The sequence below is a fragment of the Podarcis pityusensis genome (assembly GCF_964106645.2).
Source record: "Podarcis pityusensis genome assembly, chromosome: 2".
Classification (NCBI taxonomy): domain Eukaryota; kingdom Metazoa; phylum Chordata; class Lepidosauria; order Squamata; family Lacertidae; genus Podarcis; species Podarcis pityusensis.
The window spans coordinates 117,693,516-117,718,006 of record NC_138029.1 but is presented as its reverse complement, the minus strand read 5'-3'; the positions used below and the strand labels follow the sequence as shown (position 1 = coordinate 117,718,006).

At 44.9% G+C, this 24,491-nt stretch overlaps 2 protein-coding genes across 3 annotated transcripts; one reads left to right on the top strand and one right to left on the bottom strand.

The window, feature by feature from the left end:
• LOC308469909 (zinc finger protein RFP-like) lies at positions 1 to 10,971 on the top strand. The gene is made up of 7 exons (XM_080993006.1): positions 1 to 752; positions 3,984 to 4,079; positions 5,135 to 5,344; positions 6,364 to 6,386; positions 6,617 to 6,735; positions 7,520 to 7,552; positions 8,061 to 10,971. Exons 1-7 carry the CDS (start codon positions 543 to 545, stop codon positions 8,576 to 8,578), a joined length of 1,209 nt encoding a protein of 402 aa, XP_080849132.1. The 5' UTR covers positions 1 to 542; the 3' UTR covers positions 8,579 to 10,971.
• Positions 10,972 to 12,636: 1,665 nt separating this feature from the next.
• On the bottom strand, positions 12,637 to 24,444 carry LOC308469729 (uncharacterized protein). 2 transcript variants are annotated; one of them, XM_080992608.1, is made up of 5 exons: positions 24,171 to 24,444; positions 22,788 to 22,914; positions 20,452 to 20,924; positions 19,190 to 19,277; positions 12,637 to 17,513 (listed from the first exon to the last, which is right to left on the bottom strand). In XM_080992608.1, exons 1-5 carry the CDS (start codon positions 24,192 to 24,194, stop codon positions 16,687 to 16,689), a joined length of 1,539 nt encoding a protein of 512 aa, XP_080848734.1. In that variant the 5' UTR covers positions 24,195 to 24,444; the 3' UTR covers positions 12,637 to 16,686. The 2 variants fall into 2 exon arrangements, with proteins under 2 accessions (XP_080848734.1, XP_080848735.1); XM_080992609.1 differs by having other exon boundaries at positions 24,186 to 24,444.
• Positions 24,445 to 24,491: the final 47 nt, after the last annotated feature.

The window sequence follows — 24,491 nt, the reverse complement described above, 5'->3', positions numbered from 1 at the left end:
TCTGATTGGGATAGACACCATGTTATCGTAGTTACAATGTTATCACATTACAAAGCCAAGCTATAATGTGATGTGCAATATTTTTCTTGCACTTGTAAATTATAGTGCTTTTGTTATTTTTTTAATCGAAGAAAGCCTTGTAAACCATGTATGTCATTGTAATTGATTGCTTTGAACTCATTTCAGCACCGGGCAAAAAACAATTTCAGTCCCCAATCCCACCCTCCATCCTATCCTGTATTTTGCCAGAACAAAGGTGGTAACCCTGTGCCCAGATCAGGAGAACAGGGAAGCTCTTACTCCAGGGAGGAAGGTTTTCTTCAAGAAGGGTTGTTCCTCCACAATGTCAACATTTTATTTGTTTATAACAGTATTTGCACATTGATTTTTCAGGGCCAAGTACAAGGCAAACAAGATAGGCGTGTCAGCATAAAAGATATTCATTTCAGCACTGAGATCCTTAACCATTTGCAGGATGAGACACACCCAGGATATATAAACAAAGAAAGTGAAATTGACTGTGTCTTTGGTGTGAGGGAGCCATGGCTGCTTCTAGGGGTCCCATAAACAAGAAAATCCGTCTCCAAAGCAGGGAGGGAGGAGGAATGGGGAGATATTGTGAGAAGCACCAGGAGTCCCTAAAACTCTTCTGTATGGAGGATGAAACTGTAGTCTGCCTGGTGTGTGACAAATCCAGGAAGCACAGAGGTCATGAGGTGATTCCTGTGGATGAGGCTTCTGAGGACTACAAGGTAGGAAATCATTCTGGCCCTTGATGGGGAGCAGGGAAGTCTTCTTAATTCTTCTTGGGAGGTTTTCTGTAATTCTTAGGTTCAAACTAGGCATGGCATTAATTGCCAGAATGCAATTTAAATAGCCAAGGAGAAGCCTGAGGTTTTTTGGGAGGTGGGTGGCATGAGTCTAATTATTTCTCTCTCTGCCAGAATGCCAAAGGGGCTTCCCTTGAAATGCAAGCAGCAGGTTCAGTAACTGTTGGGACCATGACAGCAAAAGAAATTATTAAATCTTGGGGACCCGTGGTCTCCAAGCTATGTACATAATAAAAATGTTAATTTCACTTACACAATCTCCTGTCTAGTTTTTTTTAAAATGATTTTCAATTTTATACATTTCAATAATTTTACAATCATTTTAACATTTCTATACTTGACTTCCCCCTTTTTCTGCGTTTCTTTAAATTTATTTTTAAATATTTTCTATATATCCAAAGTAACTTAATTTGCTCATTCATTCATCTACTTTAAATATATACTCTTATAAAGCTGCAGGTTATTACAATAATCATGCCAATGCTCTTATCTGTTTACAGTTTATTTGTAAATATTCAACAAACCATTTCCAGTCTGTAAAAAGTTTGTTATCTTGATTTCTTATTTTTCCAGTAAGTTATGCCATTTCTGCATGTCCCATAAATTTTTGTATCCATTCCTTTTTTACTGGGACTTCTTCTTTCCTGTCTTGTTTGGGCTTAGGCTGTGTACAGACTCTTGTTTACTCAGCACCCAGTGTGCTTCCACCATTGGTTTGGGAAGCTGTGCACACGTGACATTAGCCCCAACCCATTGGGACCATGACACAGAAATAATGGGTTAACGGTAATCCTTGGGGATCTTCTCCCCACCCCTCAAGGCTGCTGTAATTGTTGGCCTCCGGGACAAAGTCATACTGCCAGAGAGCCACAGTGCCTCCTGTGGCTGCAGAAAGCTGTAACTTGTAACTGCTGCCTGTTGTTTTTGCTGTGTTAGCAGCACTGAAGTGACCTCTCCAGAACACAAGTATGGGTCTTGTTTGTGTGGAGGTCCTGGGCTACCCAGATAACAAGACCCCACCCCTCGGCCCCATGGATGTGGTCCAAAGGAAAGCAGTACAATACTTTTGGCACCAGCTGGGCTGCAGGAATTGCTGGAAAGAGGGTGTAGAAGGCGCCATCTAATTGCCTTAAGGGACTCCTGTTATGTACTGAACTTCTCACCCTGGGCCAGCAGGGGGATACTGTAGATAGTTCAGGTCCACATATGCAAATAAGGGATCGAAAGTGACGTTCAGTGATTGGATAGTTACAGAAAATGGTTACTGTTGCGTTCTAGTGGAGCTCTATATAAGCAGGCTGCCTGAACCCTTCAGTTCAGTTCTGTTCTGGCCTGTGAATAAACAAGAGCTGTTTGAAGAATCGCTGTGTCGTCTGATATGTTCACCCACAACTTAACAACTCCGGATTTTATTTAGGGTTTACGCCTTAGCCTTTTCTTTTCCTGAATACATCCCGCAAGGTGGCGGGTACGGATTTTTGCTCAGGGTCTACCCCCAAAGGCTTTCTCACAAATGAGTATAGCTGCAAAGCAGTGGAGGTTTAGGATCAGAGTTTTCCTTCTCCTGGATGGGCTATTTTCCCTGGTTGATAAGGAAGGCTGCTGTGTAAATAATAAAAAATACTATACACATTAATTCCACGTAAACAACCTCATGTCTACTTTGGGCTTGGCTGTGTACAGACGCCTCCACTGCTGCTTTGGCAAGATATCCTGTATTTACCTTGTATCTATCATGCTGTGTTAAACATGTCACTGCAAGAGGGAGAGACAATACGCTTCTGCCCTCCGTATTGTTAATCTTGGCCCCATACAGACCACACCCAGAAGTTTGGATAGTTTTTATGTGCACAGTAGAGCAGCCATGATGGATCAAAGTGGATTACACTATGACATGTCAATAGAAGCTCCTTGGACTTTTGTTCACATTGCTCATGGAGATCTTGTCAATGTGATAAGAGCAGCCATGAAGCCAAAACAAAAATGAAAGGATTACATTTTTTACTAACTAGCACTGGAATTTACAAAGTTCCATTGGGTCGGGCACCAGTGACACATTTGGGATCAAAGCTGTTCATCACCCCACCCCGATATAGTCATTCAGAGTCTGCATTTTATGTGGGTCCACCAAAAGAACAGTAAAATTAAAGGAAAACTCAATGAAAAGATGCAGCCCCCAGATCCTGTTCAATCAATCAATCAATCAATCAATCAATCAATATATCAATATTGCTATGAGTTTATGGGTGCCAGATTCCCCTAAATTCCTGGATTCTGATGTGTTAAGAACCTGGGGTGATCAGTCATTAAGAAAACAAAGGGAAAGTGATGGAGATTTAAGAAAGCAAAAGAGGGGGCTCTGTGCCAGACAGCAAACATTTCTCCCGCATACTTGCAATGAAGGCTCATGAGGCAAAGTGGTGGCAGAAAAAGGGCTATATTTCTTAAGTGAAAAAATGTGCGAACCAAATTCATAACATACAGGTAGGCAAAAGGCTATGCACACATTTGTGGCGTAAAACACAGTGAAGTTGTTTTGAATCACATTTGCACATTTCTGGGCTCAGCTGGTAGAACTAGCAACCAGGGTCTGATCTGACTACAGGGGGTGTGTGGGTCCACCCCCCCCCCCATACAATAAGGCAGCAGGCAGTGGGAAAAACACACATGGTCTGGTTGTGGGGTGGGGGCTTGCACAATAAGGTGGCAGGGTGGTGGCCCAGGTGATCTCCCCCCAGAGGCTAGAGTGGAGGTACACACTTTTAAAAGAGAACTAAGAACTGACTCTCCTCTCCTCTGTGCTATTATGATTAAAGCAAAATCCTGATTCAGCTTCCAGATAATTTTTTTTAATGCTTCTAAATTTCTTTTTAAAAAACAAAAATTAGCACAAAGAAGCTCCTATGCAATTTAATAATAATGAAAAGTAAAATAAATAATAATGAAATGAAACTCTTCATTAAAGCCTTGATTTTAAAATTTTGAGCTAAAAGCCTAGAAATTCATAGAGCAGATTTCAAAAACTAGGAATTATCAGGTAAAACACTTAAGAGCAGCGAGGCACCAGGAAGTAGAAGGGAGCATAACAGCCAACCAAATTCTCCCTTTCTATGTCTGTCTCAATCACTATCTGAACTTTTATATTCTCTTTAGGAAAAGATCAATAGCTACCTGGAGAACCTTAGGAAAGAAAGAAAGAAAATTCTGGCCTATGAAGCAGAACTGGAAAAGGAAAGCCAAGACCTCCTTGTAAGTGTCACTAGTGTTCACTGGAAGGGAACAAGTGCTTGATGAATCACATCAGGACTGAATAGAAATGGGGAAATCTGTCGATTTCTGTTCATCTCAGTTTCATACATTTCCATCTTAAAGTCATTTCTCCCAGTTTTGCCTTTGAATCCAAACTGAACTGAATCTTCTTCCCATGTGGCAGCTCAGATGCACAGAAGATAGTTGCAACATTCTGATTGCTATACAGACTGTTGAAGAAATATCTCTCTAAATGTGCACTATTTTATATCTATAGGAAATTCAAGTTGACTCAGTGTATTAAAGTAAACAGAGGACTGTTGGAGATGAGCAGGCCAGCTCTGCCCTGCTTCTCTGTTTCTGTTGATTTCCTACTCATGGAAGGGTGAGGTGAGGACTCTTTTATGTCCATGGAGGCTTTCTGAACATCTTAGAAACTAAATTATGCTGGGTTCAAAAATGTACAGGGAACCTCCATGGATAGAAAAAAAATCTCCTGGCTTTAGGTTGCCACCTTCCACAAGATGGAAACAGAGCTATTTTTTTGCAGCTGGAACTTGCCAGATCTCAGTTCCAGCACCTCTCAGGCAGGTGCCATTGCCGTTGTAATAGTAATAGTAATAACAGTAATAGTAATTAGAACAAGGGATGTATTCATGGTGAGTTCCGGCACCTCTTTTTCTAGAAAAATAACACTAGCTACGGAAGGCAGGAGAAATGGCAACAGAGAAGGCAGAGCCACTGTGTTCATGCCTGCTGCCTCCCTGCCATGTTTACTTTAAATTCTGAAGAAGAGGGTCTTCCTTAGCCACTGAGGGCTTGTCCACACCTCCACTTGTTCTGAGCCTAGAAATCATGGGTCAAAGCAGTTTCCCTTTGCCCCGCTCCTTTCCCAGGGAAAACCCACTGTTTAGTTCTCAGTCAGAACCAATGTCAATCCAGAGAAAACCCAAATTTCCTGTGCAATTTCCACAACTCTCCTCCTGGTGTTGTAAAGACTGACCACACTCCAGACTCCGGTCTCCTCGTTTCCTCTTTCTATCTACTGCTTGCAGAAATGTACAGCAACTGAGATGCAGAAGGCAGAGGAGAAGTTCAGAGAACTGCACCAATTTCTGCTGAATCAGATCAAAGAGGTGGAGAAAGAGATTGCAGGGAGAAGGGATGAGCACCGGGCTAGACTCTCCAGGAAACTCTCCTCTCTTGAAAGGATCATCCAGGAGATGGAGGAAAAGAGTCAGCAGCCAGCAAGTGAACTCCTGCAGGTAAGATGGTGGCAGGAATAGCCCAAGGCTCCACTCCAGGAAGATGCTGCCTTGAAATCTGAAGTGCAAGTTGTGTGAGAAGGAAAATGATAAATGGTTACTGGCTTATACAGATGCTTCAGGTTACAGACTCCACTAACCCAGAAATAGTACCTCGGGTTAAGAACTTTGCTTCAGGATGAGAACAGAAATCGTACTCTGGTGGCGTGGCAGCAGCGGGAGGCCCCATTAGCTAAAGTGATGCTTCAGGTTAAGAACAGTTTCAGGTTAAGAACGGACCTCCGGAACGAATTATGTTCTTAACCCAAGGTACCACTGTACTTGGGCCTGTGTTAGGGGTGAGTATGTATGAAAATATCCTAGAAAAACTACCCAATAGTTCAACTTACGTGCACAATGACAAGTGCACCGGGAAGGGGTGGGATACCACAAAAAAAAATTGTGCAGCAAATTGGATGAAATTTAAGAAGTTATGGCCCAAAACTATCAATGGTGGAAAAATTCCTTAACTTTGCACTTAAAGGTGAATCCACCAAATGGGCACTTTATAAATCAATATGCAAACAGAATCACAGACATCTGTCAACATTTGCACTTCTCTGAAATTTTCAAACAGTTCTCCAATAATGCTTACAAAAAATTCATATAAGCTCATAAAGTGAAACTAACATAAAAAATCATTATATTACAGAAAATTGCTTTGCAAAATGTGTGTTTCAGGCAAAATTGGATATAAAAATATCTATATTAGGAGAAAGCCACACTAAAAGGCTGGTGAATTTTCAGGAGGACTTTAAAAAAATTGCAGACTGATGTGGAAATGTGGAGAGCTGAAGAGGGGAAAATAAAAAACCTGAAAGATTCAAAAATTGCCTGGCTAGGCCCTCCCTACCAAGAATATTTGTGCGTGTTGGGCAAACTGACACCAGACAGCCAGAGTCCCTCCATTTCAGGGTCTGAAGGGGCTTCTTACTGTGGTCTGTGTTGTGCATTGAATTCCATTCTCTTTTTCCCTCTAGGATGTGGGAAGCACCTTGCAGAGGTGAGTGGATCCAGCTTATTTCCATTAGCATCAGTACTTAAAACCTGGCCCTCCAAGCTCCTGATGGAAAGACTTTAGGACTCCACACTCTGTAACTTCACCCACAAAGATTGGGACCTTCCTTTTGAACTTGTGGCACCCCTATTCTCCTTCCAAGGATGATTTTACTTTTGTTCCTTTTCCTTTACTAGGAATTAGTGATTTGAAAGGTTAACATTTTTCCTCCTCAGGTGTGAGAGAACAGAGAGATCGGAGAATCAACTGGCTTTTCCTCCAGAGCTGAAGGAGGAGGCCTCCAGATTCTGCGATATGAATCTCCGTCTGGAGGAAGTCATGAAGGAATTCAAAGGTAATGACGAAAGGCTGCAAGGATTTTATGCTGGGCATTACATTAGTCTAACACAGAACATGTTAGGCTCTTACTGTATTTTGCTCTTGCTGCAGACAGGAGTGGCACCATCATACCTTCCCCCCCCTTGGTGGTCCAGCCGTCAACTGATTCCCCCCTGAATGTCCCATGTACATTGGCATGCTGCAGCATTAGAAATGGTGGCTGCCACAAATAAAGAAAGTCTACACCAGACTCTATCATAAAGTCTGTTTTTTTCCTCCAATATTATTCAGGGGGGGGTATTGTTTTGCTGTTTTGTTTTACTTATTTTCATGTTTTTATCCTGTATCTTACTCTGTGTACCACCCTGAGATCTTATGAAGAGCAATATATAAACCCAAGAAATAAATAATAAAATAATGTGCATCTGTTTACAATTCCCTTTGCATGACAGCTCTGGAATCCTTCTTCAGCAAGCTTAGTTTCTCATTTTGTTTAACCATTCTGGCTTTAATTATTTTCCCCACCACTTTATTTGGTGCAGATGTTAAGGTTGCATCCATCCGATTTAATGTTGAATATTTTTATTCTGCTTTTTAAAAGTCTTGTTTACCATTGCTGAGTTTTAGTTTTCTTTAACTGTTTTTCCCCCTAAGTTCTTAATCATTTGTTCTACTGATTAATCTTTTACTTGAAATAAAGATAGAACAGGTGCTGTGTTACTAAGTGATATTTTTCTAACAAAATTAATTTCAGGTAGAGCAGCTTAGTGCTTAAACTTGTTATCTTTTTTCTTTCTCAGATGCTATGTTATTCAGACAACAGTTTCAGAAAGGTAAATTTCCAATGGTGACCCAAATTCACAGGAGGGATGGGGACTGGCATTTCATTGGGGTTGTACAATCTTTTCTGAAGACTTTGGAACCCTTAATACAGTGGTACCTCGGGTTACATATGCTTCAGGTTACATACGCTTCAGGTTACAGACTCCACTAACCCAGAAATAGTGCTTCAGGTTAAGAACTTTGCTTCAGGATGAGAACAGAAATCGTGCTCCGGCGGCACGGCAGCAGCGGGAGGCCCCATTAGCTAAAGTGGTGCTTCAGGTTAAGAACAGTTTCAGGTTAAGTATGGACCTCCGGAACGAATTAAGTACTTAACCTGAGGTACCACTGTAAGTTATTAGCCTTAAAATGGCATTTATGTTCTTCATATGTATTGTCAAATCCCCGTTTCTTCAGGCGTCGTGTTCCAGGTTAAAATACACATAAACCTGCCCCATTACATGTCAGTTTCTGTCTCTCAGCTGATTTTGCCGCTCTTTTCTTCATCTTTCCCAATAGCAAATGTCACTCTGGATCCAGACACAGCCCATTCCTGCCTCATCTTGTCCAAGAATGGGAAAAGCGTGAGATTGGCAGACAGAAAGCAAGATGTGCCCAATAATCTTGAGAGATTCAACAAGTGGCATTGTGTGCTGGGACGTGAGGAATTCACAGCAGGCAGACATTTCTGGGAGGTCAATGTGGGAAGTGAGGGAGAATGGGCTGTGGGGGTCGCCAGGAAGTCTATAGGGAGAAAGGGCCGTTTTCCCTTCAGTCCTGAGGGAGTGCTCTGGGCTCTGGAAAAGATGGGAAATGGGTACTGGGCCTGGAACCCCCCTCATAACACTCCTCTGTCCCTGAGGGAGAAGCCCAAGAGGATCCGGGTGACTCTGGACTATGAAGGGGGACGTGTGTCTTTTTATGACGCTGACACAGGAGCCGAACTCTACACGTTCTCAGGAGCCTCGTTCTCTGGAGAGACCCTCCTCCCTTCCTTTCGTCTGTGGGGAAATAAAACCCACCTCAGTATCTCCTGAGGAGACTAAATCTGCCTCTCAGGCCCAGCAGGAGTTTCTCTCCAGAAAAGAAGGGCTGAGATAAAACCCAACATTTACCTCAGTTGCACTTTGGGCAGCTTTTTAGGGGTCGTGTGAGAAGATTACTCTACAATCAGCAGAAATAACAAAACAGACAAAAATGGTTGCCTTTCCCTGCTTTTTATTTCCCCTTTCCAGAATTCTCTCTGCAGATTATTTCTTAAAGAGACGGTAACACTTTTAACACTCCCAATATATAATGAGTTCCTCAAAAGGGCTCAGCCTCCATCATCGGGTTTCATTTTGCCACCTTCCTTTCCCCACAAGACCCCCAGCAGCTGTTAAAAGACAAACATTCATGGATTACTAGAAATTAACTCTTTTACCCACCTCAGGAGGGAAAGCTCCTTGCTGTGTAGACCTCAGACCGGAAGAAAACACAAATAACGTATGTGCAGCACCAACTTCAAGCCTCGTCTGCAAATACAGCCTCACCATGTCCCCTGTTCCTCAGAGATTAATCTCGCTGGATTCAGTGGGGCTTCCGGACAATTAAATTTATTTACAGTTGCTGCATTAATCTTCTATAAATGTTGGATTCTGTATATCAGAGGCAGCCAACACAATGTCCTCTGGATGGTGTCGGGCTCCCATCAGCCCCATCCAGCAAGGCCAACTAGTCAGAGATGGTGGGAGTTGTAGTTCAGTGACTTTTGGAAGGAACCAGCTTGGCTCTGTCTGCCCTATATAATTCCCACTGAGCTTTCCCTCTGATCCCAAGCCCCACCCTGGTTATGGCATGTTCCCCCAAAGAGGGCCTTTTCACTAGCAGGTAGATCTTCGTTTTCGCCGAGGCTTTTAAAGGCTATCATTCAGTGCTGTTTAATTCTTAGAACTATTTTGTTTCCACTGTTGCCATTTTTAGTGCTGCATTTATGGTTCAAGATCTTATGCTGATTTTTATGTTTTTTGTGCCGATACAGATTTTATGCTGATTGCTTTTAATGAATTGCATTTGTTTTTAAATCTGTGAACTGACCAGATCATGTGGTTAATTAGGAGGTATAGGAATGAAGTGAAATAAAAATAAAAATGAAGTGAAATAAAAGCTCCAAAACTCCCTCCCAGGCTGCCAATTGCTGCTGTTTTGCAACTCCCTCGATTGCTGCTGTTTTGCAGGAGTATTCAGCAAGATGTCATTGACGCAATAATAGTGCATTAGTGCTGTGTTTATATGGGACAATCCACATATCATTCTGCTTTAGGGGTTATTCTGCGATTCTTCCCCAATGTTAATGGTTCATTGCCATATGAAGGGGCTCCCATGTCTTTTCTGTGAACCGCCCTGAGACCTCTGGGTATAGGGCGGTATATAAATTCAAATAATAATAATTAATAAGAATAAGAATAAGAATGGAACAAAAGCAGACACTCTGCTCTAATATTCCTGACACAGAAAGCTCTGCAACTTCTGCCTTGGACTGATAAGAAATTATGAGTGTTGCACCAACAACCAGATCCCCTCTTGTGCCACTAGACCTCTGGCCCAGAGAGCCCTAGTAAAGAAAACCACATAGAGCCGGAAGCCGAACTGTCGCCTTCACTCAGGCACACGACCGAGAAAGGGAACTAGATTTGAGGATGGCAGGATGTGGGGAGCAGGGCTTGCATAGAAATAGTGTCAGTACTTAATACCCTAACCTAACCTCTGGTCTGACAGTCAAAGTAAAGAAAGCAAGCTATGTACTGGTTGTAGGTGAAAGGCTACAATTGGATCACATCTCTCACTATCCCTGACCACTGGGGGTGATGGAGTCCAGCAATGTCTGGAATGCCACCGATTTCCCATCCTTGACCTAACAGGACAAAAGAAAGGAAAGTGGAGGTTGTTTGTCTGGAACTCACTCATACACTCCATACTCCAAAACACCGCTTGAGGTTGGGGCAAAATGGGAGTTTTATGTCTTGGAAAGAAGGGCTTTAGGGCTCATTTTTAAGTCAGACTTGCAGTTCCTCACAGGCTGCTACTCATTTCTGAGGAGGAACAGATGGTCCCGAGGACAATGTTGGGATGAGGGCAAAATAGGCCAACAGCCCTGACAGTGGATGGTCCAGTCCTGCGTGTGTGGAATTGACAAGAACCATGTGGATGGTACACATCTTGAAACACTGAGTGAGAGAAGAAGAAAAAGCCAAGAAATCGCAAGCATGCATTATATACAAAATTTATTACTCATTCACACTCCCAGCTAATTTCACCCATCAGCTCTTAGTAAGTTTAAAAAAATAAATGAATTTTATTAGTATTTTCCACACAACAACAACACGAAAGATATCAAAAAATAACAATACACAACACATAAAAATCAACATTCGAAAACAACAAAAACAAACAAATCCATACCTTACAAGTTAATATTATAAACACTAAAATAACAACAAGACATTGACTTCCACCAATCCCACAGCACCTCCTTTATCTCTCATTGTGTCTTCCTGTCTTCCTGTTTTCTTTATTCTCTCTATCCTAACATCTAGATATAAATCCTTCTTTCATATCCTTTCACTTCACAAGGTTATTCCAGACTCAGCCAGATTTCTGCCCTCGAACCTTGACTTTTGAGGTATTCATTTAGGCACTCCCATTCTTTTTTTACTTCACTTTTTGGTTTTTGTCTTATTATTCCACGCCTGGAAGAAGCGGACCATTTGGATCCCTTCCAATCGGGATTCAGGCCTCATCACGGGACTGAAACTGCCTTGGTCGCACTGGTTGATGATCTCCGGCGGGCTAGGGACAAAGGTGAGAGCTGTTTCCTAGTTCTGCTGGATCTCTCAGCGGCGTTTGATACCATCGACCATAACATCCTTCTGGACCGTCTTGAGGGGCTGGGAGCTGGGGGCACTGTCATACAGTGGTTCCGCTCCTTCCTCCTGGGCCGTGTTCAGAAAGTGGTGGTGGGGGATGAGTGTTCAGACCCTTGGGCTCTCACTTGTGGGGTGCCTCAGGGTTCTGTCCTCTCCCCCATGCTTTTTAATATCTATATGAAGCCGCTGGGAGAGATCATCAGGGGGTTTGGACTGGGTGTTCATCAGTATGCAGATGACACCCAGCTCTACCTCTCCTTTAAATCAGAACCAGTGAAGGCGGTGAAGGTCCTGTGTGAGTGTCTGGAGGCGGTTGGAGGATGGATGGCGGCAAACAGATTGAGGTTGAATCCTGACAAGACAGAAGTACTGTTTCTGGGGGACAGGAGGCGGGCAGGTGTGGGGGATTCCCTGGTCCTGAATGGGGTAACCGTGCCCCTGAAGGACCAGGTGCGCAGCCTGGGAGTCATTTTGGACTCACAGTTGTCCATGGAGGCACAGGTTAAATCCGTGTCCAGGGCAGCTGTGTACCAGCTCCATCTGGTACGTAGGTTGAGACCCTATCTGCCCGCGGACTGCCTCGCCAGAGTGGTGCATGCTCTGGTTATCTCCCGCTTGGACTACTGCAATGCGCTCTACGTGGGGCTACCTTTGAAGGTGACCCGGAAACTACAACTAATCCAGAATGCAGCAGCCAGACTGGTGACTGGGAACAGCCGCCGAGACCATATAACACCGGTCTTGAAAGACCTACATTGGCTCCCAGTACGTTTCCGAGCACAATTCAAAGTGTTGGTGCTGACCTTTAAAGCCCTAAACGGCCTCGGTCCAGTATACCTGAAGGAGCGTCTCCACCTCCATCGTTCTACCCGGACACTGAGGTCCAGCACCGAGGGCCTTCTGGCGGTTCCCTCACTGCGAGAAGCCAAGTTACAGGGAACCAGGCAGAGGGCCTTCTCGGTAGTGGCGCCCTCCCTGTGGAACGCCCTCCCACCAGATGTCAAAGAGAACAACAACTACCAGACTTTTAGAAGACATCTGAAGGCAGCCCTGTTTAGGGAAGCTTTTAATGTTTGATGTATCATAGTATTTTAATATTCTTTTGGAAGCCGCCCAGAGTGGCTGGGGAAACCCAGCCAGATGGGCGGGGTATAAATAATAAATTATTATTATTATTATTATTATTATTATATCTGTCAATTTAGCTAATTCTAGGTATTCTGAGAGCTTACATAGCCACTCTCCCCTAGTGGGTAAATGATTCCCTTTCCAATACTTAGCCACCAGGATTCTTGCTGCAGACGTTGCGTATAAGAAAAAAATAGTTTTGTCTTTTGGAATATCATCATTTAAAATTCCTAAAAGGAATGCCTCTGGCCTTTTACTATATGATATTCTTAACATTTTCTTTATTTCTTCGTGGATCATGCTCCAAAATTTCCCAATTTCGGGGCATGTCCACCACATATGGTAGAAGGTTCCTTTTTGTATCTTGCATCTCCAGCACTTATTATTGTATGTTTTATTCATTTTTGCAAGCCTTTCTGGTGCCAGGTACCACCTGTGATACATTTTCATATAGTTCTCTCTTATTAGGTAACATGCTGTAAAATTTATATTTTTTGTCCATAGTCTTTCCCATTCATTATATTCAATTGGGTGTCCCAGATCTTGTTCCCATTTTTTAATAGCGTCTCCTTTTTCCTCCTTTTCTACTTTCCCATTTTGTAACAGTTTATATATTTTTGAAAGAGTCTGTTGGTTGTTATATAAAATTTCTTTTTCCCATACCGAGATTTTTTTATCAAACCCCTTAAGCTTACTAGCCTTCTCAAATATTGTTTTTAATTGGAAATATTCTAACCAATTCACCCCCTCTCTTTTAATTCTTCAAATTTCTTTACTGTTGGCCAATCTTTTATCTCTTCTACGAATTCCCTATATGTTTGCCAGCTATCTTTCATATTGCTTCTATGCAAGGCTGATGACTCTATAGGTGATAGACACCAGGGAGTTTTGGCTGTTACTATTGTTTTATTTCTTTCCCAGACTTCGAATAGGGCCTTTCTCACCAAATGATTAGTGAATCCTCTATGTGCTTTTATTTTATCGTGACCCAGGTAGCCATGCCACCCAAAAACTTTATACTGTACAGTCGTACTTCTGCTTACGTATCCCTCTGGATACATAAACTTCGGGATGCGAACCGAGCAAACCCAGAAGTATTTTTCCGGGTTCCGCTGCGCATGCATGCGCAAAATCACTCTACATGCCGTGCGCATGCACAGAAGCAATCTTCTGGTTGCGAATTCCTTGGGATGCAGCCAGACCCCTGGAACAGATCCCGTTCACAACCGGAGATACCACTGTACATGTTTTTTATGCAGCATATTCAAAAAAAAAATTTTTTAAGTACAGGAGAAGCACTTTTCCTTCTTGGAAAATAATGGAGATCTTGCTAAAGGAAGGATACAGAACCTGTGGTTCTCCAGGTGCTGCTGAACTACAACTCCCATCATCCCTGACCATTAGCCGTCGTGGCTGGGGGTGATGGGAGTTGAAGTCCAGCAACATCTTGAGGGCCACAGACTTCTCTCTCCTGCCTAACCAAAGAGCTACACACAATGGGATACCCAAACGAAGAAATGAGCTTTCCTTCCCTGCCATATGTATTAATGGAAAACCTAATGAAAACTTAATTAATGGAGAGGAGTTTTTCGAATTCTCATACAGTGGTACCTTGGAAGTCGAATGGAATACGTCCCGGAAGTCCATTCGACTTCCAAAATGTTCGGGAACCAAGGCACAGCTTCTGATTGGCTGCAGGCGGAATCTGCGGAAGCCGCATTGGACGTTCGGGTTCCAAAGAACGTTCAAAAACCGGAACAATCACTTCCAGTTTTCAATCATCGGGAGCCAAAACGTTCGACTCCCAAGGCGTTTGAAAACCAAGGTACATTGGCAGCATTGTTCTAAAGGAGAACAAATTCTTGAGCATCTACCCTTATGAAAGAGCTGTTTTCTTTTCAAATTTCACACATCACCCCAAAACAAAAGCCCACGTGGCACTATCTTCCTAGTGCAAAGTTTATAAAGGTGAAAAAGCCTTGAGCCAAGTAACAACCCTTATGGAAAACTGCACCAGATTCTCTGGGGAACTAGTGTGCTAGAGGAGTCTTGGAAGGCCTATCCACATTCACACTGTCTCATAAGAGCAGCAGGGGTACGGAATGTGTGGCCCCTCCAACTCCCATTAGCCCCAGCCAGCCAGGATAACTAATGGTCAAGGATGATAGGAGCTGGTCGTCTGACTGTATCCAGAAGGCAAAGAGGTTCCCAATCCCTGCTCCAATACTTCTGATAGAAGCTATGATCGTGGGAGGGGCTGCAACACAACTTTTGTTGAGATGCCTGCCCTGTTCATAATCCGCACTCTAGTCTCCAAGATCTTGCCACTTCTTTAAAAATGAAATAATAGTAGTGTTTTCCTCCCTTCGCTCAACACACTGCACTCCCTGAAGCCTTCTAGAAAGGAGAGCATCCCTACAATATTATTCCAAGTGTGGCTTTTTGGATGTGAACCAAAAGTGGTGCAGAAGAGGGAAAGCCATTTTCATAAGCCTAAACTCTGAAACTTTAGTTTGGGTACCTGGCCTTATATATAGGCAACTCCCCATTTGCGTGTGATCGGCACATGTGTGACCACTGACATACAAGCAGTTTTCAGCACTGAAAAGGGGATGGAATGGGGGCAGAGCAGACTTACACACATCCCACTGATGCACATGGGGACCAGGAACGCAACTCCCACACAAACGGAGAGTTGCTTGTATACAATCATATTGAAGGAATGGGTTTCCCAAACCCAAAACTGACTGTGAAGGCAGTTTGAAACTGCACCAAAATCCCTATTTTTCCTTAGCTAAAATCCATTAACTTGAGCTCTGAGTCAATGTATAAACAGAAACCCGGCCGTGCTCAGAGCCCTCTCCATTATCAGCTTGTGACGGCAGGGATGACCCTGACTGCATCAGTAGAACAGAAAAGACACATTTGTACCTTATCTTATGTGCTGACCACAAAAGACGCACAGACCTAAGTCCGGAACAAGCCCAAAGCGTGTTCTCGGAGATGACAACCTCTTCCTCCCCGATAAGAGTAGGAAGAGGAAGATCCTTTTATGGTCAGAAGTACAGGAAGGAATTTCCTTTTATGGTTAAGAATACCAGAGCAAGAACATATGTGATGTCAACCTGTGTACATAGGCTGACGTGGTTGGATTCATATGGGAAGGAGGGAGAGGGTGCCTGGAGGATATATATACTGCATGAAACTTTCTTTGGACTTGCTGTGGACTTGATCACGCAAGTGCCTTCTGCTATCCGGAGAGCAGAATAAACTCTTTCTTTGAACCAACCTCGGTGTCATTTGACTTCCTTCCTCCTGTCCCAGAGCAACGCAGACCCAATTGATGAACTCCTATAAGGCTACAATATAAGGTGGCAGAGTCTATAGGCAGCATAGAGTGCATTGTACTGCTGCCGACTGTAGCAAGAAAAAAACATTTTTCAAAATGTTCCTCCATGTTAAAAAGGCCCTGCACATAGAAACCTAGTGCATCAGGGAGCAAGCTGGGCTAGAACCATTCTTCCTGAAGTGCTAGATTTTTACTTGCCCAGAGTGTTCTCATTTAAAAAAAATTAAAATGAATCTGGGAAATTAAAAATGGCAGGTCCTGCATCTTCAGTTTGAAAAGGTGCAGGCTGGTCTCTCATCACACCCAGCCACGGGCATAAGGCAGGCTATGCGCTCAGGACCACTTACCACTGCTCCTCTGCTGGTATGTGGTTTTTAAAAACGCTGCCCAGAAAACTCTCCCATCCACGAAAAATGTTCAGCGATTCGTCAACCCATGTGGAATCCAGAGGACGCTTGCCACAGTTGTGAACCACTTCCGTGTTTTCTCTCTCTATCGGCGGTGGCTTGATTCCACTGGCAATAATGGGGCGGAAGGCGGGGAGCCCAACAGTAGGTGGTGCCAGAGAGTCAATGACAGGCAGATCCAACTAGAATGCTAGTTCTCCCCTCTTCCTTCCTGCTGAACTCTACAAGGGACATCCTAAGACGATGGAGGCAGCCTACCGGCTGGGCCACTCCCCAGATTGGTGGCCAGTTGAGGGCAGGTGAGGTAGGGGCTGGCTAAGGGCAAACCAAAGTTGGGTCACCTCTTCTGCCAACTCTTACACCAGGAGAACCCACACTGAAGCTGGCCCTATGCTCGGAGCACTGCTGTCACAGGGTCTCTCCCCACCATGAACCTTCTTGTGTCTATTCAGGGCGGTATTACGCGTGTAGCTTTTCCCGCACTCAGCGCAGTGATAGGGCTTCTCTCCCGTGTGGGTCCTCCGATGCCTGATGAGGTTGGACTTCCAGCTGAAGCTCTCCCCGCACACGGAGCACCGGCAGGCTTTCTCCCCGGAGTGGGCAATCTGGTGCCCCATCAGGAAAGCTCGCTGCTCGAAGCACTTCACGCAGTCCAAATCACACCGGTGCGGGTTCTCTCCCTTGTGGTTCTTCTTGTGCGTCAGGAGGTCGATCCGGTGAGAGAACCGTTTCTCGCATTGCGGACACTTGTAGATCTTCTCGCCAATGTGGGTCCGCTCGTGGGCAACCAAGTCCAAACTATCGCCGAAAGACTTCCCACAATAGGAGCACTTATACACTTTCTCTGCTTCCGGTGGCATTGTCTGGTCTTCCGGAAGGGGAGGGTTCCGATGGAGGCTGGTCCCATTCTCTTGGCCTCCCTTCCTCCCCTCAGTGCTCAGGAGGTTCTCAGGGAAGGTCCTCCTGGGTGCATTTTTAGCATCTTCCCCACAAAGCAGAGCTAGGTTAGGCTTGATCTCTTGGAAGCTGTCAACATGCTGCCCAGTCTCAGGAGTCTCCTCTACTTTGGGACCCCAAAAACATTCCCCCATGGCGATTTCCAGGGATGTCCTACTGCGACTCATTCGCTTAGGTGTTCCTTGCCAAAAGGTCTTCTCAGACTTGAGCACTCCATTGCCGTTTCCTGAAACAAACAAGAGAAATGACATGAGAAGGAGAGAATGGGAAGGAGCCTTCAATTTTTGAAAAATAATAATAATTTAAAATAGTGTTCAGCTGTTCAGTTGGTAAGATCAGGGGTAAGGAAACTGTGGTCCTTGTGGTAAGGTTAAAAAGCTTACTGGGAAATGATATATAATGAATTGAAAAGGATGTTTAAAATAATGTTTGTAAAAAAACAAACAACCAGAAGCTTTTCTTTTGGGAATTATAGGGACAGAACTACCTAAATTGTATAGAAACTTATTCATGTATGCTACTACAGTGGCAAGAATGTTACTCGCCTCGAAATGGAAAGAAGCAGAAGTCCCAGCAAAGGAAGAGATCCCTGGCCTCTTAATTTTCCCACAATTCCCTGGAGTGGGTATTGCCTCCCCTCTTCTTCTCTCCTGCCCCACAATGGTAGGCGAAACCAGAGCCAATGACAGGCAGAGCCAACAGATGCTCGCTTGGCCTCCTTCTCGTCTCCCACTGAGTTACAATGGCTCTTCCCCAAAGTGGTTTGTATTAAGTTTCAGTAACATAGGAGAAAAACTATTTACACAAAACAACAATAACAATTTAAAAAACCCCTAAAGGTAAAGGTAAAGGTACCCCTGCCCGAAGGCCAGTCGTGACCGACTCTAGGGTTGCGTGCTCATCTCGCTCAAGAGGCCGGGAGCCGGCGCTGTCTGAAGACACTTCCGGGTCACGTGGCCAGCGTGACGAAGCTGCATCTGGCGAGCCGGCACCAGCGCAGCACACGGAAACGCCGTTTACCTTCCCGCTATAAAGCGGTCCCTATTTATCTACTTGCACTTAGGGGTGCTTTCAAACTGCTAGGTTGACAGGAGCTGGGACCGAACGACGGGAGCTCACCCCGCCGCGGGGATTCGAACCGCCGACCTTACGATCGGCAAGTCCTAGGCACTGAGGTTTTACCCACAGCGCCATTCGCGTCCCCTAAAAAACCCCTACCAGAGTACATATTAGTTATTCTGGGCATTACAATAAATATCTATTATGATATTTATGGTATCTGAAGAAGTGTACATGCACACGAAAGCTTATACCCAGAACAAACTTAGTTGGTCTCTAAGGTGCTAATGGACAATTTTTAAATTTATTTTATCATTTCCTCCTCGTAACAATTCCTTGACTGCCAGTTAGGAAGAGGGTGCGCTTGCTACATATCCTCTCCACAGATGGCAGGGTATTGTTCTTCTGGCTATGCGTGGACTCTTATTTGGAAAACATTTATTAATATTTATAGAATAGCATTCTAGCAACCAATTTGTGGAATTTGCTGTCAGAAGATGTGGCAATAGCAATCGGTTTAATGACTATAAAGGCCATCAGATAAATTAATGGAGGGAAGGATGGTTACCAAAAACCGCTATATGGAGCCTCCATGTTCAGGGACAGTGTAGCAGCAGGTGGGGGAGCAACAACAGGGAAGGACTATGGACCTGGTGCTTCCAGACAGGCCTCTGCTTGGCCATTCCGGGAAACAGGATGCCAGGCTTAGATAAGGCTTTGATCCAGCAGGGCTTTTCCGATACTCTTAAAACGTAACATAAAGCTATGTGGTTTTTTTAAAGAAAGGAACTACTTCAAATAACAGCCTGGTAGCATCCCTGGAGTCGCCCCGACAACCCTTACCCAAGAGATCGTCCTCTCGCATCTTCACCGAGTCTGTCAGATCCTGCTCCAGCAAGGAGGGATTATCGTCTCCTGTAGGCCTCAATGCCTAAAAGAGAAAGAGGAGTGCAACTCAGTACGAAGCATAGTACCCAAAAGAGGGTCTTCTCCAACATCAATCATCTCTGACACTATGAGTGGCAGGTGAAGCCTTGGTGGGGGTGTCACCAAACACCACTGGGGGGTTTCTGGTTGGCGCTGACCCATGATGGAGCCTTTATAGTGGTGGTTCCCTATTTGTGGACCTAGCGAGGTGCATTTGTCTCCCTCGTTATTGACTTTCAGGAATTTTCTTTTAAAACACTGATATTTACCCATGCCTGCTAGAAGGAAGTTGGAAAAAGAATATTAGGTCGTTCTGGCAGATATGACATAATGGACTAAGCAAAAATGAGTTGATGAAATTGATGAATTAGAGGAGGTTTAATCATATAATTTTAATTTTAAAATACGTAAATGAAAATAAGGTTAGAAGGATTTGCTGGAAACACGATCTGAACTAGAATACAAAACTGGGAGGTGAGAGGAGGTCATGGAAATAAGTAAAGGGAAAAGGCTATGTAAAGGTTTAATCTGTTTTTGTTTTACTTTAACTCAATGTATTTTTATATTTTTTGTCAAGTTTTCCTTTTTATTCTATCTTATTGTTCTTCTTTACTTGTTTTTTTTCTTGCTTTGTTATGGCTAAAGTTTTTTTTTTTTTGTATTTTGTATGGTTTTTCTTTTTCTTTTTTGTAACTTTAAATCTGGAATAAATATCATTAAAAAAAAAAAAAAGATATTTACCCATGCCTTCGGTGGCTGAAATGGCACACAATGAGATCTATGTTTTTAGAATGTTTTAAATTGCTTTTAGAATCCTTTTTCTCCCCGTTATAATTGATGTGTTTTCCACTCTGGGTGTCTTCAAGACGAAGCGTGGGATAGAGAATGAAATAATTATATTAGTAATTTCATGTGGTGTGTGCCACAAGACAAGGGAAGCCCTGTTCTCTGCCATCGCCCACCCCAATCCAAACAAAGCCCTCGACTGCCCTCCACATGATCGCACCACCAGTGGAAGCAGGAGGACCCGGGATTGGGTTCTCTCTCCATCCTTCTTTAATATACAAACAGAGTGGAAGAGTAAAGGATGATTAGAAATGTAGTTCAGCAATATCTGGAGGACCACAGATTCTCCTCATCTCTGCTCAGACAAAACAGGAGTTTAGAGATCATCTCACTTTTTCTTCCGGCCTCCCTTGCATCTCCACACCAGTACTCTCCTCCTCAGACAAAACCTCTTCTTTCACTTTCACAAAATACTTCGGGCTTCCTGGAGTTTCACAGCCAAGGCCTGGCAGGGTGTGATCAACGCCTTCTCCACTATGCCCATGGCTGTGGTTCACGACCCCCTTCAAAGAAGCCTGGGATTCCCTTATATCAGACACCAACGAGGACTGGGGGCAGGGAAGCCCAGAGGGAGAGGATGCTGCTGTCTTCAGGAAATTCAGGAACTGGTCTTCCCATTCCAGCTGGGACCTAGAAGCGGGAGTCTGTTTGGCCTGCAGCAGACTTGCCCCATACAGAAACTGTCTCTCAGTCCCAAGTTGGACTGCAGGAGTCTCATTTTCTCCTCTTTCCATTTTCTCCCTGGGTTCATGGGCTGCTGCCAACTCCCATGCTTCCACATTCATTCCTGGCTGCAGCTCCTGGACTGGGGAAAAAAGAGAGCGTAAGAGCCTGGCATCTGGATCAGGCCAATGGTCCATCTAGTTCCAACATTCTGTTCTCACAACAACCTTCTGAGTGCAATATTGCTGTCCTCACTTATGACTGCCAGCAACTGGCATTCAGAGGCATCCTGCCTCTAACCGTGGCAGACACTGGGGTCTCAAATTTCAGTGGAGCCCTGTGCAACACCCAAAATCGGTGGCCCCCTAGCCTTCCATTCTACATCATAGCTGCAGCGCCCCTAAATCCACCTTTCCAGTAGAGGTGGAACGTAGCCAGCCTAGCTGGCAGATATTGATAGCCTTGTCTTACATGACTTTGTCTAACCAACTTTTAAAGAAATCTAAGCTCCTTTTGTGCTCCTTTTGCCTCTCCTGAACCTTCCAACATTTGGCTTCCATTGGATGGTTCACTAATTTGGGCAATACTACCCTCCCCACCCATCATAGAATAACTTCACTGAGGAAAGTGAGCCCAGACTCTTGAGGGCTAGTACAGTCGTACCTTGGAAGTCGAATGAAATACGTTCCGGAAGTCCATTCGACTTCCAAAGTGTTCGGAAACCAAAGCGCGGCTTCTGATTGGCTGCAGGAAGCTCCTGCAGCCAATCGGAAGCTGCAGAAGCCACATTGGATGTTTGGCTTCCAAAAGAATGTTCGAAAACCAAAACAATCACTTCTGGGTTTCAATAGTTCGGGAGCCGATTTGTTCAGGAGTCAAGGTGTTCGATTTCCAAGGTACAACTATACACACACACACACATATCTACACACTCTTAGCCCAATATATCCCCGTCTCTCACTCTCTATGGATCATGTCTGACCACTCTGGTTTTTTCCATTTTCCCAGTGTGGTTTTACAGTCAATTCTTCTTCCCAGGGAACTCTCAGAATTGCAGCTGTGAAAGGAACAGGTGTCTCCTAACAACTCTCAGAACCCTTCAAAATCACATTTCTTGGGGACTCTGTGGGGGAAGCCATGGCTGTTTCAAGTGGCAGGATACTGTACTGTATAGTGCATATGGGGCCAGACAGAAGGGATGGCACAGAGCCTTCTGCAGTCCTGCAACTCTGCCCACCGTTGGCTGTGCCCCACACTGGCTTTTCCTATGGTGAACAAACTTTCATAGGAAAAAGATTCCCCCACCCTAGCACAGATGCATACATTTTCATTTATCTTACTCAGGTTAGGAGGGAAAGCTTGAGGGCTGAGAGGGTAGTCCACTAATCAGATCTATCAGGCTTCTTTGGTCAGGTGCGACAGATGCCCACCTTGCATTTGGCCATTGAAGAGAGAATTAAAGTCTCCAAGAACCGCCCAAGAAAAGCCATTCTGATGAACTAGTGACGAGAATCAATATAACGAGAATGGCTGGAGAATGCTAAGGCTGAGTGTTATCTTGACACTTGATATGGAAAACCACAAGCTCAACCTGGCCTTGTTGACATCCTTGAGTTCCTGGCTGAGATGCAAAAGTACAGAGTGGCCCATCTAGTCTAGCATCCTGTTCTCACAGTGGCCAACAGATGCCCATGGGAAGCCTGCAAGCAGGACCTAAGTGTAGCTGCACTCTTCCCTCCTGCAGTTTCCAGCAGCTGGAATACAGAAGTAAGACAATGTAGTCTTATCCTCCAGGAACTGATCTCATCCTCTTTTAAAGTCATCCAAGTTCATGGCTATTACTGCCTCTTGCAAGCTCCACAGTTTGTGTAAAGAAGTATTGGTTTGAGGTGTGTACGTAGGATGTGACATGGAAGGAAGCTGGAGATCCTAGGAATGGGAACCAGCTAGAGGGGGTCTTAAGCAATAGGAACATTAGGGTTAGCACACCTTGACAGATACTTACCCAGGGAGGCTACCATCCCATAGTTCTCTGCCATGACTTCCCAGTAGAGAGCCCTTTGGCCTGGATCTAGCAGAACCCATTCCTCCTCGGTGAAACGCACGGCCACCTCTTTGAAAATCATAAGCCCCTGTTAAGAAGAAGGGCATGGAGGGAGATTCTCATTCCTCTGAAGCCGCCTTCTATCACATCACATCAATGACATGAGTTAAATTATACATGGTACGGAGAGAAAAAAAGTTTCCCTCCCTCTCTCATAGCACAAAAAATCCTGGGCAGTACCCAGGGGGGTATGGGGTGCTAGGGAAAGGGTAGCACCTCTGGTGGGGGATACATTGTGCTCCCTGTACCTAGTTCTCAAACATGACTCCTAGAAGCTGTCAGCACAAGACAGTCCCTACTCCCTGGGAATGGCTTAACTGGTCAGCTAATCCAGGTGAGGGTAGCCAATGGGTCTCAAACCCTTGGTAAGTTAGGGACTTCCCCTGCATGCAAAGACAGGCTCTGACGGGTTGAACGGATGAGACCAAGAGTGAGTCCAACGGTCAAGAGGGTGGTTTCCATATGTGCTGTAGATGGAAGTGAGAGGGAGATGGGGCTTGTCAACCTGGGAAGGGAGCCCATGTAGGAGAAGGAAAACTCTGGTCCTAAACCTCCACTGCCTTGTGGGTTATCTTCAGAAGAAAAGGCTAAAGAGAAAATCCTACACAAATCCAGAGTGGAGTCTCTAAGGAGGTTGCATGGCACCCTTTATGCCTCCTTCTGGGCAACTCCTGCAGCCAAGCTAGTGCCAAACATATTGTTCTGCTTTCCCTCGGACCAAACCAGCAAGGTTGAGAACGGAGTCTTGTCCTCTGGGCAGCCAAGGCCTCCACACACATGACCCACACTTGCACTCTGGAGATGTCACAACAAGAAAGAGAGCAGTCAGGAGCTACTTTGGTGCTGCTAACGCGGTAGTTTCGAATTCACCGCCGGAGACACACTCCGTTGTCTCTTTCATGACAGGCAGATGCCAACAACACCCCCGCCCATCTAACTGCATTGCCCCGGCCACTCTGGGAGGCTTCTAACAGGCTATAAAAACCCAGCATAGAACAGAGAACTTCGCGCTGCAGGGCTGCCTTCAACTTAGGGCGATTTGGGTGGGGGAACAAAGGGGAAGCGGGATGAGGATCTCCCACTCCTCTGAACTCCTCGGAGGAAAGAAGAATTAACAGCGCGAGAGAAGCAGGACCAACCTCAACCCCGCAACCCTCACCAACCTCGCAGGGCGGCAAGGAGCAAGAGCCAAACAATGCGCGCCCAGCCTGCAGCCCAACCCGGAGACCCCTGCTCCTCCTGCTAAGCCTCCGGGGAGCTTCCCGAGCAGCCCATTTTCCTGACCTGCCTTTGGCTCACCATCTCCATCAGCCAGACGTCATTCTCTGCCCGGGGGGTGGGGGGTGGGATTCACAATCCCAGCTCCGCTGCAAACCGGAAGGAAGAGACCGGCTCTCGTCCACGCTTCCGGCCATAAACCGCCCACCTGCTAAAGCAGAGCCCACCATAGAGGCTGCTCTGGGTAGAGCGACGTCCCCATCAGGGTTGCCATGGTGAGCCGCTCTACCCTCGTTCTATCTTTATGGGTGGTTATTATAGATACTTCCGGCTTTCCGCTCCTCCGATGCAAAGTGCAAGGGAGGGGCGGCTTCACCAGAGAGATGC